Source organism: Coloeus monedula, assembly GCF_965178545.1.
Source record: "Coloeus monedula genome assembly, chromosome: 2".
Taxonomy (NCBI): domain Eukaryota; kingdom Metazoa; phylum Chordata; class Aves; order Passeriformes; family Corvidae; genus Coloeus; species Coloeus monedula.
Window position 1 is genome coordinate 46,620,977 of NC_138782.1, and position 18,700 is coordinate 46,639,676.

The 18,700-nt window shown below is 39.8% G+C and overlaps 1 protein-coding gene across 1 annotated transcript in view; it reads left to right on the forward strand.

Annotated features, from left to right (window-relative positions):
• DISC1 (DISC1 scaffold protein) overlaps window positions 1–14,347 on the forward strand; it is a 189,585-nt gene extending 175,238 nt beyond the window's left edge. The window contains exons 13-14 of the mRNA XM_082276713.1: window positions 5,920–6,030; window positions 14,012–14,347. Coding sequence (XP_082132839.1) covers window positions 5,920–6,030; window positions 14,012–14,167 — 267 coding nt within the window. The 3' untranslated portion in view covers window positions 14,168–14,347. The remainder of the gene's footprint in view (window positions 1–5,919; window positions 6,031–14,011) is intronic.
• The last annotated feature ends 4,353 nt before the right edge of the window (window positions 14,348–18,700 follow it).

Below are 18,700 nucleotides of genomic sequence, written 5' to 3' on the forward strand. Positions count from 1 at the left end.
ATAGAAATAAAATGTTTAGAAATCCTAGTCTGGTTGAAAATCAAAGTCTTCAACCACATAAAACATGTAGTTGAAGGAGCATAAATAAATAGGAGGACTGTTAGTTATTGTTGTGTGCTATGTAAGGGTAAAATGAAATGCAACCATCTTGATTTGGAGCAGGAGGAAAACCTGCTCAGTGCAAGGGTGGTTTAGCCCTGGAGCAGCCTGTACCCTGCAACCAGAACCACCAGATCTCATGTCAGCTGCTAGGAGCCATGTGTGCAGACACCAGCTGAGGACAGTCACAGCAGGCTTGGTCACACTGCAAGTGACAGAGCAGGCTCTGGTGGTCCCTGGCTGCTTCCTGGGCAGCCTTGCCATAATGGTGCTGAGTAACATGCATTGTTCTCAGTGGCCTTCCTCATCTACAACAGCTGCCTGGGACAATGCACGTGGGGCAGGAAATCTGGGATGCAGAGCAGACACAAATTGTTGTTTGTTCCTCCCCTGCGCCTTGGGCACCTCATGGCCGTGCAGCTCATTTATCTGAGGGCATGTGTGCTTAGCCTGCGTGTGACTGAAGCATCTGCTCGAGCAGGACAAACACGGATGGTTGCATTTTGTTTCTAGTAATTATTTAAGATATGCCTTGGCCTAACATTCTGGAGTTTCTAGTGCTGACAATTGCCATTAACTTCTGCAAAGATCGAGGGTAAACATTCAGCACTTCTGCCAACTGTAGATCACTGTTCTAAAGCTTGTACCATAATACGAAGTATCTGCCTGTAAGGGCAACTTTTTGTAGTTGTTATTTATATTATTTTAAGTTATTTTAACTATTATGGGGGAGAGAATGTTTAGTGCAGTGAAAGAAATCTGGCTTTGACTCTGCAGAAGGTCTCCTAAAGCTTCTATTTTATTGGGATTATGATATTGCTGCTTGGAAGTAAGGCAGTGCCCTTTTACAAAAGTTCCTCTGTAGGAAGAATGAATTTTAAGGATATATCTGGGAATCCTCCTTCTCAGCACAACCACCAAAGACTCTAATCCCTAATAGAATTAAAATAATCTAGCTACTACAATACCGTTTCTTCTGTATAAAATTGTTGAACTAGATTGAAGAGCACAGAAGGTGTTTGCACTGGCAAAGCTGATCAAACATTTTCCTCAAGTAATGCTGTCGAGGAGCTGTTGCTCATAAGTGACTATAATTACTGGTAAAAAGGTAAAACAAAATGCATAAGACTAAAGTGAAAACCATTACCTCTGCTCTTGATGCAATATGCTGATGCTACAGCAGTGGATCAGCTGGAACCTTGTCTGTTCTTATCATTTCTTGCATTGGAATTTCACATCTTTGGGAAAGAATGAGAATTTCTACTTTTTCTGAGAAGGCAGAAGAATTGCACCTTGAAAAGTAAATCATACCCATATTTGTGCTGTTTTCACCTCCTTAAGGGTTTAGAGGTAAAAAAAAAATACCAGCCAGCTACATTCCCTGTTCACAGAAAAATCCATAAAGCAATATTGCATTTCAGCTCTCTCCTGACTCCTGCAATCTCTCCCAGCTGCTTCCTAAAAATGCCATTAGAGCAAAAATAACCAAAGTCTTAAGACCTACAGCATCTTGTAGCATTGACATAACCTACAAGCTTGGATGAGTTGTATTTTATTAATAAGTTGAGCTTGAGGCAGAGTCCACTTTCCTCTCAGAGATATTGTTGATCAGTGTAAAGTGCCACTTTCCAACCAGGAGCTGTTCTGAATAGTTTGTGTATCACTGACAGGGGTTTTCCTGCCTACATAGACAAATGTGAAATAAAAATGATACCAGTGATGTTACCAGGCATGAAAGGCCCTAATAGAAATCTTTTCTATCTACTTCTCTGGGCTATCAACATTTTTTAAACAAGAGTCTAGAGGCAGAAGCTGTGGAATTGATTGAATATTTGGAATTATTCTTATGTATTTTTGAGAGCACTGTATGTTTCTTCCATTTCCATTTTCATATTTATTTATTTAATCATATAAGTTCTGGATAATCATAATTTATATGATGGTTCTCCTGCGTTTTTCACGTGACACCTGCATGTAAGTTCCTGAGAGTTGATGCTTGTCTAAGGTATTGGAGGAGCTTCTCATTTCAACTACAAAGGCAGCTGGGTTATGTAGGTGCAGAAATAGTTTATCCATACACTATTATGGCTGCAATAAAGAGAAATTAAGCTGCATTACTAGGAGTTAAAGACTAATTAAATATAACCCTGATCTTACAGAGTTATTTTTGTTACTCTGCAGTGCAACTGTAGCCATTTAGTTATGATTAAATTGGTTTCAATATCTAAACAAGTTTGATCTGACTTTTACTCTTTTTAGATTTCCCTGTCTTCCTGTGTTGTTGTTACAACTGGTTACGTTTTTGTAGTATTTATTGTTCCTTTGTCTTAATTTCCAAAGTAAACAGGATTTTTGTTACATTTTTGGACGATTCATTATGTACCATTATGTACTTCATTCAGGAAGAATACTCTGCACTTTTTCATATGCGGTGGAATGGACATATTACTTTAACTGAGAATCTTAGTATACAGTTGACAAGGGAATTAAAGCCAGTGGGTTAAAAATTTTAGTCTCTTATTTCTGAGCATGTTTAGTGCAAGACCAATGCATCAATAAAGGCCTTCACTGGAACTGCAGTGGGGTGGAAGCTACTCCCCAAGGCTTAGTACTCAAAATACAGATTAGTACTGATGCAAAGCACTGTACTCCCACAGTGAGATGCCTTTGCTGCAGAACAAGCATTCACCTGAAACCCTACAGTCTTGGGGGCTTGTTTGCTGGTTCCTTCCTTCTGTCCTTCCTGGGACCTTTCTTTACTTGGCTGTAAAGTTTTATTTTAAAAGGGAAAATAAAATGTCAAACGTGACATCAGATTATGTAGCAGTGCACCAATAAGTGTAATCATCCAGCTTCATTCACTATGGCTTTCAGGCTGTAGTGAAATTTTATTCTGGGTTTTAAGGATCTGTGCACATTAGAGTGAGGCCATGCTCGCAACACGGAGATTGTTTTATCACCCAGGTATCTAAATGCTGCCTCCAGCATCTTTTGACTCACCTGAAGTTCAGTGAGGGGTTAAGTCTAAAAGGCCCATTTTGTTCTGTACATTCACTGACACTGTGAATAGGGAAAAGTCTTCCACTGTGGATTTTCACAGCAGAGCTAGGCAAATCCAGCCAGTGTACTTTTTATAGCTGCTCAGTGAATTCATTGTATTTGCATGTATGAGGTAGGAAATGTGGGGGCAGTTTTAAAGTGGAGAAAATGGATCTTCTCATACAGCAACTAATGATAGAGCTAATTGTGTGACCAATTACCTGCATAAATGTTCCTGCCATAATGGTACCATAAAAGAGAAAGGGGTACCTTACTGTAATGCATACCTTTGGACATTTGTTTATATTTAAATATACTTAATGGCACAGGTATTCAGGAGTGTACTGTAACATGTACTTCTAAAAATTTGTCTGTCTGTAGTAACTGGTGATTTCAAATCAGGGTTAGAAGTGTCATCCTGCTTGGCAAGCATGAATGTGATCCAAAATCTCATGAAGTAATAATTTTTGATAAAGGCAGTACCTGGATCAGACTAAAGTATTCAATATCTTGATGTTATAAGAGCAAGAATGTGCTTTTTATGTGTCTGTAAGATCTGTACAGGACTAATTCATTTTGTTGAAGTACACAGTCTGTAGAAAGCATCTGGTTTGAATACTTCACTTGCAGCTTTTGTTTGTCAGAGTGCTACTTAAGAGTTTGTGCAGGAATTAAAAGCTGTTCTTCCTAAATTAACTGTCCTCTGATTGTGCAGCACTGAGCATTCTTTGCTTGTTCTTCTGTTTGAAATGAGGGCTATGGGAAGACTGATTTTCTTATGTGTAATTAACTCTTAGAGAAAAATCAGTATTCAAAGGTGGAGCTTTCTCTACATGGTCATAATTTTAGATGTGCTTTCAGAGTACTTGGGGTTTTTTTTCAGTTTACTGACTTGTTTAGCCTAAGACCTAAGTTCTTTTGGATGACTGTCATCTGTTATTGCATGTGTGTCACAGAATGATTCCCTAAGAGCTTTCTATTGATACAAATGGCCTGGGTTATCCCACCCATAACAGCATATGGAGTCCTGCTGGTATGCTGAATGATAATTTAGTAGCTGGATGGAAGACTTTTCCTCATCTTCTGTCCCTGATCTTGAGAAAAAGACATTCCTAGTTTCTGCAAGGAGAATGTTTGCTTTCTCCTCCCATATTCTCGCTTTAAAAACAGTGGGTCTTTTTCACAGCCATACATTTCTGTGGAGTGCTGCTGTCGATTCTCAGGTTTGGTAATGCCTGGAAGTGGCAGCTCTGGTTCTGTGTGCAGAGCCAGGGACTTGGACATTGTGCTCCTCTGTGTCTAAGCTGCAGGTGTTTGCAACATAACCAACCCACCCATCCAGGGGCTGAGCTGCAGCTGGTCCTAGTGGGATCTGATGGATAGCCATGTCTGGGAAGGGCCCAAGGAAAGCAGAAAGGTAAAGCTCTGTGCCATAACAGAGGATGTGCCAGCACATAGAGCTCTTCTGGCATTCAACTCCATGTATGCACTGTGTGATGCAAAGTGAAAGGATAGCACACAATGCAGATCTGGTAAATGTGTTCACCAAAACTCAGATTGTTTCACAATGGGCAGCATTCCAACAAGTGTTAGCATGATTTCTCTGAAAGGCCTTTGATTGAAGGTTTGATTTCTCTTGAACAACCACTGATGTCTTACAGCAACAGGTAAGTGCAAACACCCCCAAGTATTTTTCTCCTTTGAGGAGAAAAACTTTCTGCACATAGTATATGGCCACATTAGAAGCTAGCTTTATTGATGAGTGTGCAGACTAGGTCTAGAGACGATCCAGTTTTCTGGATTCCAGCTGATGAATTACTAATTTTTTTTTTAACATGGTTCCAGCAGAAGTTCATCTTGGCACCATAATCTTTTCTTACAAATAACCCCTGTCATTACTGTAGACATATGGTGCTGTGGGAGCTAGAGGAAAGGCTTGTCCCAGAGCTGCACAAATTGATTTTTTTCTTTTCCTCTTCTCATATTTGCTGCTTATTTGGGTCAATTCTCAAAGTACTACTCAATGCAAAATATATAATATAGCAATTACCCTTGTGGAGTGTATCTGAAAAAACTTATGAGAAGGACTTTGAAACTGGTTTAAAATACTCAGTTTAAAATAGAAAAAGTATTTGCCTGTGTGAATTCTAAATAGAGAAGCATTATTTTTGAAAATTTAATCTTGCTTAATGATAACTGAGTAAAAAAAGCATAATTTCATCTTGTAATGTCAAAGACTTTGATGCATTTTCTTTGATTGCTTGAGCAAAGTCCCCAAGTACTCTAGACAGATTTTTTCTTCAAAAATAAAAGTATATTTTATGTGTATAAGAGTTACCAAAATGATGCTGCTTGAAATATTTACATGACCTAAAAGTGTAAATCATATTTATATGACCAACTTGAAATTTGGGTACCTTAATGGGGTGGTTTGCAGGAGATTTCCCTCCCCTGCTGTGGTGAGACAACAGGGAAGAAGGAGAGCAGTTCAGTCTTCACACCCCTTTAATCATCTGCTGAAAGTGAGATCATGACTTTTTTCTGCTGGGAAGAAGACTGAGACCACAAACTCATTCCATTTCATATTAATCACCAATTTATTATACAGAAACAGCTTTTTGTCTCTCTAATGGGAATTTGCTTTTAGGCAATGTCTTTGCACTGCAGAGTATCATATCCCCTTACTAATATTTTATTTTCCCTTAAATTTGATGCAAATTTGATGTAGAAAAGTGCAGTCAGCAGCAAACGTGCTTTCTTTTCTTTTTCTACTTTCTGTAGGAGTTCTTCATATTTTCTGCAGAGTTGGGAGAAAAATGTGAAGCAATAAGTGAGAAATTGGTGCATCTGGAAGATCAATTGCAAAGTTCCGCCTGCAGAGTTGATGAAGGAGTTATTCATATCCTTTTCGCTATAACTATAGATACATATCAATCTGTGTAAGTATGCACATGAAATACTTGCCTTTCAGATTCACATGGAATGCTAGTTCTTAGTGTAGATTAGATACATTAAGAATGGGAGTATTGATTGTCTTGCTGAAATGGGCATTTTTGTGTAGTAAGTTTTCCTATAGTGCATTTTCACTGTGGTCTGATCCAGCTTTAATTGCTTTAAGCAGAGTTAGTTCTTTGTAAATTAAGACTGGGCACTGAAAAGCCCTTATTTTACTGTTAAAATCCTTTTGTTTGTAATGCTCATATAATTAAATACGTAGCACACCAACAGCTGCATGGATACAAGTGTCCATGCACCTGCATTTCCCAACATGATTTAGCTGAATTAAGTGCTACATTATTGACTCAGACTGTGCATATTGTCACCTGTAGTTTGGGGTCTTTTCTTTCTAAAGAAAATGGGCAACAGATGCATCATGTGGCATCCTACACATTTTAAGCTGCCTCTAACACTCCAATGCAAGTAACCAGACAAGATACTGTCTTATGCACCCTTATCTCTTTCTGTTCTTAATCTGTCAGTTTTTCTGAAGATTTCTTAACCTTTATGAGGCATTCCTTGGCCATTTTTCAAAATTTAAGAGCACAAAGTTTTGTTTCATTTGTAACTTTCATAGGAAGAACTTTTCATAAAATAGATTTTGTTCTTGTAAGAAAGGGTAAAGAAAGTAAGAACCAGTGAAGCTGATGAAGATGAGAATACTGAGCTGCTTAGGTTTTAATAGAGAAGAGGTGGCAGTTGAGAGGATCATGAAGAAAGACAAATATGTTCAAGGGACAGAGATCAGCAGAGGAGCCCTTGGAGATATCTGAAGGTGAGTTGAGGTAATGATGGTGCTAGAAAGGATTCAGTTCCTATTAAGCCAAGGTGGACAGCCCTGCAGGGGATAGTTTAGAGAAAGAAGGATAAATAGTGTGTGGAAATACCACTGTGTTCTAAGTAATTGGGCATCTATTGCAAGTCATTGCAAGTTTCCTGTTCTAGGAACTTGGTTTATTTAAAGGTAACAGAAGAATGAAGGGTGAGGGGCAGAGGGAGGGGAGAATGGTGCTGGGGGAAGGGGATTTGCATCAGAGGAGAGAAATCTAGTCAGTAATTGGTCACTACTTCAAATCTTTCTTTTCTAAGCATTTCAATATACACACAATATACAGAAAGATTATTCAACTTCCTTTTCATTATATTTGCAGTGTTCATGCTTGGTTGCAGTTGTTTCCCCAGTGCATTCTTTTCAGAGTTGTATGGATGTGTCTTGGGGGTGTGTGTGCGCAGAGCATCCAACTCCTTTCTCCCTCGTGTATATTTACTCTCAAATGAGCTTTTCTCAGTGGCCCTTACAGAAGAACACTGAGGGTTGGAGTTACAGGTTCTTTGCAGGGGACTTAAGTTAATATTCAAACACATCAGTCAGATCTGATCATAGTTACAGTTTATTAGGTAAGGTAAAATAAGCCAGAAAACTGCATATTTGGTTCCAGAAGATAATACACTACACGTATGTGAAATAGTAGTGTTTGTATGTTCTGTGGAGCGTGCCTATTTCTTCATAGCTGTTGAAACTGCAAGAGTTAGTTAAAAAAATAAAACTAATACTTGGAAATTTCAGAAGAGTTGTAGATTAGTCTCGTTTTAAGCCACAGTTTTCTGATAGAGATCAGACTTCCTCTATCAGTGAACTTCAGCTCATGTTACCTAAATACAGAAATGCACACTGTGTGATATCCTGGTCCATCAGTCGCAAAATAAGAAACCATGTTTAAAACATAGGGACATACAAAGAAGCAGTTCAGCAATTCAGCTACCCCTCATTAACATGCAGTTGCTATTTCAGAGGTAGTCCAGATCAATGTGCATAAAATGTTACCATCTGGTACGTGTAATCACTGTGCTGTACTTCAAAAAGGGATGAGAAAAATAGCTACCACAGTGCTACAGACCTGTAGATTGTTTTTTTTTAAATAAAGACTGCTCAGTGCCTATAAAATTAGCTTTCACTCATTGGTAACTTGCCTGTATTGCAGGAACTAGCACTAAGATAGGAGACAACAATTAGCCTCAGTTGAAGAATTTATTTAATAGATGGATCTGTTGTTTGCATGATAATTTATTTGATTTTAGATAAAACAATTTCCTATCACAGGTACTGGACAATCATGCAGTCTTTGTTAAAAATCTGTAGAACTCTAAGAGCAGGAGGTCAAAGACCTGAAATAGTAATGAAAACAGGATAAAGTTTTCCAAGTCCATTCACTGCTTGCTTTCATCCTTCTCATCTTCTTCCCAAAAAAACTGCCTTATTCATAAATGTTACAAAATGTATTAGGTCAAAAATCTAACTGTGGGCTGCACAGATGTAAATTAGTCCTGTGGGCTGATTATTAAAAGACTTCTAAAGACACCACTGAGAAAAATAAATTCCTGATGCTCTCGAGCCATTTGCCAGTGTTTAGTGTGTGTCATAGCTTTGATTAATAATTAAGTTTGTATTAGAAGAAAAAACCCAGATGTCATTGTTTTTCATTCTATGTTTTGATGGCATAGCACACTTAAATCAACCATGCTGCTCGTCGTAAGTGCCAGCACGACCTGAACAAAGGAGAAATCCAGTGATACTTCTTGGCCCTGAATATAGGCACAGACCCACTTGCAATTCTAATTTATTGTAGAAATCTTTCACAAAAACCATTAAACTGCACTTCTGTATAAAAAGCATCAAACAATAGGGGCATGTTAAGAGTTCTCTGTAGCACTATGACATATTTGCTAAATTCTATGGAGTATAAACAAATAAACCCACAAAATACTCAATTATGGTTGATCATTAATGAGTGTATGAAAACAGTCCACATCATTAATTGGAAAAACCAAAGGATGAGAAGTGACTCGTTCTGGTGTCTGCAGAGCTGATGAGAGGTGTTACTTTCCTGATAGTAAAGGCCTGGAATTCCCACTAAAATTAAATGGAGCCTATATTGCAATTTCACAGTCATTTTTGTTCTTAATTAGTAGTTACATTTTGATAGACAATTTGAATGCATGTAACAGTTCCTCTTGGTGGAAATGCTTTGTTGGAAGAAAACCTGGCTGGAGTATTATGATAAAAACAATCTTCTTTTCTTGCCCTAAAATGGGCATTTTAATCAGTTATTTCAAAAGCAGAATTTTGTGCCTAAACAATTATTAAACATTGCAGATCATGTTGCTAACCCTTCACCTTTATCCTGCTGCAGGCTCCCATACAAGTCTTGCTTTACACCAGAGTAGGTTTTCAACAGAGTAATGTAAAATTTAGCCCTGGCTGTAGCTCAGTGAGGAATCTCATTTTGGGTGAACCTGTAGAAGATTTTGGGATCCTCCAAGTTCAGAGGTGGCAATGGCACCCTCTTTGATTTTATTTTAGATGACAGGAGGGTGAGCCCTTCCTACTGCATGTCACACAGAGAACATGGTTCCACTTGTATAGTTTTATGCTGTGATGGAGATAGGTCAGTGTATTTCCTTCCAGGTGCTGCAGCTTCTTTGCCTTTTTCTGCTGGAACAAGTGATATTCAGACCACTGAAGTATTCAGTTTTTCAATATGTAGCAGTCATTCTGTTGCAGTTTTTTGTTTAGTAGTTTTTGGGGGAGTATTTTGGGTTTTGCACGGAAGGGGTATTATGTTAGTTTATAGAAATATTCACGGATGTGAAGGAGGGAGACAGTAATCAAGGGAGTAAATGGGAAAATTCTAATTGGTTGCATTACTGCAAATACCTCTGTATTTTGTAAGAAGTGATGGATTTCCAAAGGCCATTTTGCTCTCTTGCTGTGGCACCACACAGGCTTCATACAGAAATAGTAGGGACTTGCTTAGTGTCTTTCCCTTGCTCCAAAGAGTGCTCTTCAGAAAGGCCAAAACCCAGGTCATTCAAAATACTTAATGAATTGTCTTGGCTCTTCACTGGTCCTTTGGCATGTAGCACACACAATCACAGCATGGTTTCATTGGAAGTGACCTTTTCGAGATCATCTGGTCCGACTCCCTGCCTCAAGCAGGGTCACCTAGAGGAGGTTGTCCAGGATGTTGTCAAGTTTTGAATATCCCCAAGGATGGAGTCTCCACAACTTTTTGTGCAACATAGTCCAGTGTTTGACCACCTTCAAACTATAAAAAATGTTTTCATGTATTCAGATTCAATTTCCTATTTTGGAATTTCTCCCTGTTACTCCTTGTTCTGTCAGTGGACAAAAAAAGTCAGAAGAGTCTGGCTCCCTCTTCTTCATTCCTGCCTTTCAGCTATTTATACACAGTGGTAGTATCCTGTGAGCCCTCTTTTCTTCAGGTTGAAGAGTCCCAGGTCTCTCAGCATCTCCTTGTGTGATGGATACCGAAGTCCATTAAACCGGTCCTGTGCTGGAGTCATTCCAGTAAGTCCTCTTCTTTTACTGTGGAGCCCACAACATCCAGATGGTAGCTCACCAGTGCTGATTAGGGTGGAAGGATCGTCTCTGTCCACCTGCTGGCAGTGTTTTTGTTAATCCAGCCTGGGAGGCTGTTGGGCACCTTTGCCCCAAGATGCAGTGCTTGTGTATATTCAGTTTATTGCCCACCATGACCTCAAGGTCCTTTTCTGCAGAGCTGCTTTCCAGCTGGCTTAGCCCCTCCATGGGTGCTGGTGCCTGGGATTAGGAGTGACACTTGCAGTTAGGTGGTGGGACATCGAGCTGAGCTTGTCTGCAAGCACTGTGGAGTTTAGCTTTTGGAAACAAGCAGAATAGTTAGTTAACCAGGTTAAAAACAAAACAAAACAACACACCAAACAACCAAAACCAGCCACTTCTTTCTGATTATTTATGTTTTTCAAGAACTAATTTCTTCTTCAGATGTCCAAAAAATGCAGTTACTTTCCAATATCCTATTGGCTCTTATCTCAGAGTAATAGTAGTCCTTCACTGCCCTTCCAATGTCCTTTTATCTTACAATATGTACTTCTGGTTTCTAACCTTTCTTACAGGTAGGCAACTGATTCATAATACCTACTTTTTGTCTCTTTTCCCTAAACATCCATGCTGAGAGAAGCTGTAATTGAGCAAAATGACCCCATTTTTTCCAAAAATTAAGTCTCTACAGTAACTAGACCTGCTTTTTATCTGCTTGCAAATCATGGCTTCTGTCATGATGCTCATGTTTTTCAAAGAGACAAAGTCAAACAGGTGAAAAGCTTCAAGCAAGAAAATGTTAGAGCTGCAGCATTATTGAATATGGGTTGCATTTGTGTGAAGCTGTTCCCAAGTACCTTAATTTACAGCTTATTTGACATTGGGGAGATTTTCTCAGTTTTCAGAGGAAGACAGCAGGACCAGAAAATATTCCCAGTTGGAACTACTGCCTTGGATACTGGCTCCATATTGGCAGCACTAGATAGAGAGTTTAAGCATGAAGGACACATTTTCATGTGGACCTATGCAGAACTGTTTATTTGCATTTTTAAAATGGGTGAAGCTGTTTATCCAGATATAACCTCTGTGCATGGATAGAGATGCCATGCTCAGCCATATACCATATATTTTTCTTAGCCATAAAGGCTCGTTTGACAGTTACTTGTCTACATATGCTTGTGGTGTTAATTATGAGGTTATTGGAACTTGCTGGTTAGAATATGCAGTCATCTCTTTTGTTACTCCATCTTTCTGTTGGTTAACAGTTCTTTTCCTGTCTTCCTCATTTTCTTCCATCCTATAAGATTTCTCATCCACTGTCACTGAAACATTTCAGTTTTGCTTTTTCTCTCTACCTGAAAAGAATTTTGTAATTGCTTGGAATATTACAAGTAACAGCATGTAGTCAGAGACTATGCATCAGAATTAATAAAACTTCAGAAGTTTCATGGTGTTCATGGACTGCAGAATTTATGTTTACCACTTAGGTTTTCAGCAGAGCCTCATGATTAAGTTGCAGAGGGGTGGAGAATCCAGGACTTAGAAGAGGATAATAATATTTTTTACTTCAGAGAAGATGCAAAGCATAATTAATTTGTCCTTGTACAGTGCATTGTGATCCTGGGATAGGAGAAGCTTTGTGTGTGCCGCTACTACTCGTAATCAGAGACAGAAGCCCTTTAGATTAACAGAGCTGTCCAGAAATTAGAAGTAAGCATGAAGATATTAAGGGCAAAACATCATAGTAGATGCATCTAAATACACAAAGATGATGTTTTGAGGAATTGATAACAGAATCAAAAGCAGCCAAGACTTTTCAAAGGCAAAATAATGGCTGCCTGAAAGAGCTGTGGTTTGTATAGCTTTACCATGGTCCAGTCACAGTTTTTCAAAAGTAGCAGTTTATTTTTTACAGTCACAGAACCTGAGGCTTTTTTTTCTTGACATTGTATTGACATTGGGGTTAAGTAAAACAACATTTCCTAGTGTATGAGCTCTGCAAAGGACAAAGCCTGTCCTTGTGTGTTATCCTTTCTGTGTGTTGTACTTTTGAAACTGAGTTGTTTCAATGTCATCCTGTTTCACTTTCCTTGAAGTGAGGTTCTGGCATAATTTAATGACATACTTTTAGAAATGAACCAACTTCTGTCTTTTGGGGTCTTTGCCCTTTACCATACCTGTCCAGGAGGCCTCAGTGGGGATGGGATGGGCCCTAGGGCTTGTGCACAGACTTGGTCATTGGTTTAGCATTTCAGAGGCTCTGACTTGCCTCTGCTTGCTTTCTTCTTCACGTAGTGTAAGCTATAGAAGAGAGGATAAAATTGGTTGTCTCACTGAGCTACACCCAGTCCTTGCACTTCTTCCAAGAATGGATAGTGTTGATTTGAGATTATCAGCAGAAAGGCCAATATATTGATAGTACAAACTTGTTGCCATGAGAGGCCAGTCGTAGCACAAAAAGCTGTACTGCCAAGGAAGCCCAGCCACTTAAAAGGCTTGTGCACGTCAGCAGCTGCTACTGTCTCCATGAATGCCCTACCTTCATCTGCCAGTCTGCTCCCTGCTGCACCCCTTGTCACCACCTGACACCCTCCCTCTTGTTATGGGGCAGCTGCAGAAAGAGGGAAATGGAAGGTCTCTTTCAGAGGCTGAATCATTAGCCATCAGTTTCTTCCTGAATTCATTGCAGGAACCCTGAACTAGACAGAGGAAAATAAAATGTGGAAAACTCTTTCTTAACCAAATGAAGCATTTTATTCTAATTATTGGATACTTTTCAGGTGGCCTTCTTCCTTTTAATGCACAAAAGTACAACCTTGTTACTGCCCTCTTTGCTTTTCAACTTGTTCAAAGCATTCCCTGTGGAGTCTCATATAGCTTAATATTTGTGTGTTCTGCACTGTAATTATAATGATAATTCAGCTAACATGAAAGCTTTCTGGAGGTAAGTGTAGCAGAAACACTTTCTCTGCTATAAGCTAATTTTGCTCCTTACCTTGATTCCCACCCCACCTTGCATAGCACACGTTGTTGAGCTCACTAATGCCACACAAGCTGTGGTCACTTGGTGTTGTGTGTCAGACTCCTCCTGCTGCCTTCACCTGGGATCTGATCCACCCAGGTCTGTGTCTCTGGCGCAAAAGTTCACCCTCCATCCATCAGGGAACTCACAGGGAGCATTGCTGCTGCTCAATGGTACAAGTATTTTTTATCTCCTTCCTTCCCATGAGAACAGTATCCAAGCAGTATCCCCCATCCCCTCCCTTTTTTAAACTGCTAAATAATGCTGCTTGAGAACTTGAGTTTGCCTGCATTTTTCTTTTGCTAGCAAGTGTGAGAAATGTATTAATATTTAATCCAAACAATTTGGAAGAAGTTGAAGCTACAATTAGATAGCCATGGCCATCTGTTGTGAACAGCAGAACAAGAATGTACTTAATAACTTGGAAAGAGAAAAGGGACTGCCAATCACCTATAGATTATTCCTTAATAAAGCTTGCACAGTCTCTGCAGAGGGAGATCCAGGTGGTGAAGGAGACACTCCAGACCGTGCTGGTGCAACTTCAGTCAGCCAAGGAGGCAGGAGAAGAAAAGGCTGGAGACTTCCTCTGTGACAGCTGGTGTCCAGGAAAACAAGACTTGAAGGAATAATGAGCAGAAAGAGCTGGTAGGATGACATTAATTCACAAAGGGCTGCTTTTAGTAACTGAATACTGTTTTACTAAGCCTCAGGGATCTCTTCTCTCCCCTGCATAACTAATAACTAAATCAATTATGGAGAAACAGAGCCTGGAGGTCTATCATCAGAAGTATGCTACGCAGCCTCACATGTTTTGGCACAGATTGGGAAACAGCTTTCAGAGCAGAGCAGCTCCTGTAAATGTGTAGATTACAAATTGATACATTTCAAGTGAGTCTGCAAAGTTGCCTTTAATGTCAGTGAAGTGTTCTCCTTGAAGGCTCATAAACACTGTCTTCCTCTACTCATGGATTTTTTTTTGTCCTGATTTTAAAATGCAGCATTAAAGCTGAAACATCTAGTATTTCTTGGAAAATAGCTCTAAGAATAATAAGATTTTTTTTCTTTGGCTTTAACAGCTTTCTTACACTGAATGTATTTTCACATTCCTGCAAATAATTAAATCAATAGGGTGAAATTGAAGCTAACCATGTTCTTTCAACTGAAATTTGGACCTCATTTGCTCTGTGGTATTAAGTACAGTGGAGGTAACTAACAGCAGCCCCTATAGCAGTAGTTTAACTGAATTTATTTAGGTATTAATATAAACTTTCTTTAGTATTACAGGGGTTTTAAGGCAAAAAAAAAAAAATTCCTATGCTGGTGACTTGTGTTGCATATATTGAAATATAGTATGAACAATAACTCATTTAAGTCTCCTTGTAAAGATTACTACCATTACTTTGATCTTCCTTGGAAGCTTCAGAAGGAATGCAGGTTTTTTTGCAAGACACATATGTCGATATATACACACACACCTACTTAAACCTGTATTTTTATAGGAAATAAAAGCAATACTCAACTGAAGCCAACTGGATAATTGTTCAAAAGAGTTAATGTCTTCAAAAATCCATGTGTGCTTTGATACCAGTATATCTCTGATACCATTAAAAATTCTGTTCCTGCCATTTTTTGCAGAGGGTGAATTAAAAAAAAAACCACCAAACCTCTGAATTTTAAAAAATACAATAGAAAATGTCTTGCAACTCAGTACTGTACTTTTTTGATACTGTTTTTCTGACATTTTTAGAATTACTCTTCTACTTAAGTTACTCATTTATAGCCACATTGTGTTTTTGCAAATTTTGAAGGTCATTGGACTACTTTCCCACTCAGATTCTGTTCATTTTTTGTGTGTTTTAATGCTAGTTGAAACTTCTACCTCAGTGTTAAGTACAGAAGGAGGGAGGGAAAAAGTGCCAGGCAACTGAGACATACAACAGGATTAAAATTGCCTCCAGGGGCATACAGTTGTCAAACCAGGGCAGCAGAGCTCAGGTGGTTTCTGTAGTCATCAGATCCTCAGGGTTGAATTACAACCCTGTAATTCAGAACATGGTTGACTTCTCTCATTGAGTAATATATGGGCCAGCATTCATATTATGGTAAAGACTCCTGGAGCTCCAGCTTGCATAAATTCTGGTGCTTGGCTCCCTAATGGAGAACTCTTGCTGTTCTGCTTGACAAGTTTATCTCTCCGTGTCCCTGTTCAATACCTACCTCCCCACCATAGCTCTGGCACTTTCTGAAGCTCCCCTGAACAGATGAACAAGGTGTTTGCCTCCAGCTCAAGGCAGGAGACAAGTGCAGGTGGCACCCTGACATTCAGCCCACACACAGGACCAGCTCCATGGGAAAACCTGCCTGCCAGAAAGAACTCATGGAAACCCACATGAGTTCAGGTAAACAGGAGAGAGCACACTGACAAGATACATCTCTTAAAACTGTTTCTTTTGGTTCAATACTACAGAGAGCCCGGTACTGCATTGCCAGCAATGAGCATTTATATAGGACCATGAGGACAGGCCCAGAGATGATGGCCAGTACACTAAACTAAGGTTGCATGACGCCCCACTCTCCCACCCTGTGGAGTTTTGTCCTTTGAATACTTAGTGCCTGCAATGTAAACAGTTGTTAGGCCCTAGAAGTGCCTTAGAGCCAGCATCAGCTACAGCTGAAGCATCAAGTCTGCCTCCTTGCAGCAGCAAGGGCTCAACAACAGGAATAGGACCCAACCATCACATGGGCAGGAGAACAGCACCCTCATTCCCACTAGTGAGGTTTCTTGAAGACATTCCCATTCAATTAAAAAAATTGTGTGGCTTTTGTGTTTCAAAGCTTCAGAGCACCACGGCATTTTAATAAAAACTCAACCACTCTAATAAGACACTGAATTTCTAAGGAGAAGGGAAACTGAATCAGTCATCATTCATGTTCCATTTGTATCTGTTAACATCTATTTTATATGTAACGTGGGCTACTACTACTCCTTTAATTTATTACTCCATTAACTTCACTGTTTGTTGTGGGGAGTTAGAGCCAGTAACCATCCCTTTTCTCAGACACATTTGATAATAAACATACTTTAAACAAAAGGTATACTATGCAATGTATCAACTACCTTTTATCTGTGAATAGAAAACTTTCAAATAAAGAGAAATATGTTTTTAACTAACCCAATGTCTGTTTGCATTCTGTGCAGTGTACAACATTTTAGAAATTTCATCATGGAGAGTGGAGGAGAGAAAAGGAGAAAGAAACCATGTGTGTGACTATTATTGTGCTGTTGACAGCAGCAATTCGTCTGCTTGGGGGGGGGAGTCTGTTGTGCCTTTTGGAAGCAGCCTAAAGTCATATTCAAGACTGGAGTCTGACCTGTAGCTGTTTTCAGTATGAGAGGGAGAAATAAGTATCACACAGTGAGCTGTATGGACAGGTAAAACCTGCACTTGGGTCCAAGCTTGACTCAGTCTTGCTGTACAACTGAATCCTGCCTGCCCTCCCTCGGTTCCTCACCCATGGAAAAGGGCTGAAGGGAGGTTAGTGTGACTGTGCATTGACTACAGCAGTATCTGAGGTCAAAGTTATGTTATTACACATGTTCATTGCCATGATGAGAGGTAGGAGAGTGTGTATGGTGTCCCAAGCACCAGTTTCATACATCCTTGCTAGAATTCTCACTTCTGGGTGGACTGTCTCCCACCACCTGCAAACAATGAACATCTCCAGAAAGAAGTTCCTTTTCTGCCCAGGTCATGTGCTGTCCCTAGCCAAGAGCCCAGACCCAAAAGGTTTGAAGACTGCATAGGCAAATAAGGCTTTGTGTGTTTGTCTTCTGCCACAGCAATAGAATAATAAAATAATTTAGATTAAGACCTTGAGACGGCGCCCAACCAGCAACCCAATGCTGCCAAGCAAGTCCACCACTAAACCACATCCCTAAGTGCCACATCTACACATCTCTTAAATACCTCCAGCACTGGTGATGCAACCACCTCCCTGGGCAGCCTGATCCAACGTTTGACAGCCCTTTCAGTGAAGAATTTTTTCCTAGTATCCAACATTAACCTCCCCTGGCACTTAGAGTGCATTTGTTATCCTGTCACTCATTACCTGTGAGAAGAGACCAACTCCCACCTGGCTGCACCCTCCTTTGAGGCAGTTTTAAAGAGTGATGAGGTACCCCGAGCCTCCTTTTCGCCAGGTTAAACATCCCCAGCTCCCTTGCTCTTCCAGAGCACACACAGTGGACTGCTCCAGGAGAGCTGCAAGATGAGGAAAAGCAGCTCACCTCCACCAGTCTATTGCATGTGGTTTGTAGGGGGAGTAGTTGATTGTGTTGAACACCCCCTCCCCCCCACTGTACAAACATACTCTCAAGGGACTAAAGATGGAAGCAAGGAAAGGAGAGCACTCCAAAGGGTGTTCAGCTCCAGCCTAATATTTCTTTTCACAATCAATTAGCTAATCCATTATTTTTAAAGCATGACGGCTCAGGCTTTTGCTATCATTAGTTGTTAAATCAAGATAAGTGCCTGTTTTCTGGAGCACTGGAGAAGGCAGTTCAATAATGGGTCCCAGATAGGCAGTAGTGCTGGAAAGAGCTCCAGGGTGAGATTAGAATAATCCTCATGTATCCTCTTAGTTTACTATCCTATTGAAAATGAGACTGGGACCAAGAGATTTTTTTTTTAGTCTCAGAGATTAACATGCTACAAAGAAGCTTTAAAATATTGGATATTTTTCTGCACTGCTAAAGATGATAATACAAGTTTCTGGAGAAGTATTTAAAAAAAAGGAAGAAAAGAGGGCCTGTGAATAAAGGAGATTCTGCCTGAACCTGAAAAGCAGCCAAGCCAGCAGCCACAGCAAAGCACTTCTCTCAAATTTCTAATGAAGACTTGAATATGAGAGCTGGGAAAAGAACATCTGGGGTTGAGTGAGTAAGGAAATGTTTGAGTTCTGCACATTCAGTATTCAGTCACACTTTCCCTATTGCCTTATCTGGAAGAACAGTATCTTTGGGAAGGGGTTGTTGGAGCGTTGTCGAGGACACACGATGTCAATACAACACTAGACTATTTGTTCTTGTAATCACCTGCAAAGTTGAACAAATAGTTTATAATAGTATTCCTGTATGGCTGCTTATTAAGTGGCAAGAGAGA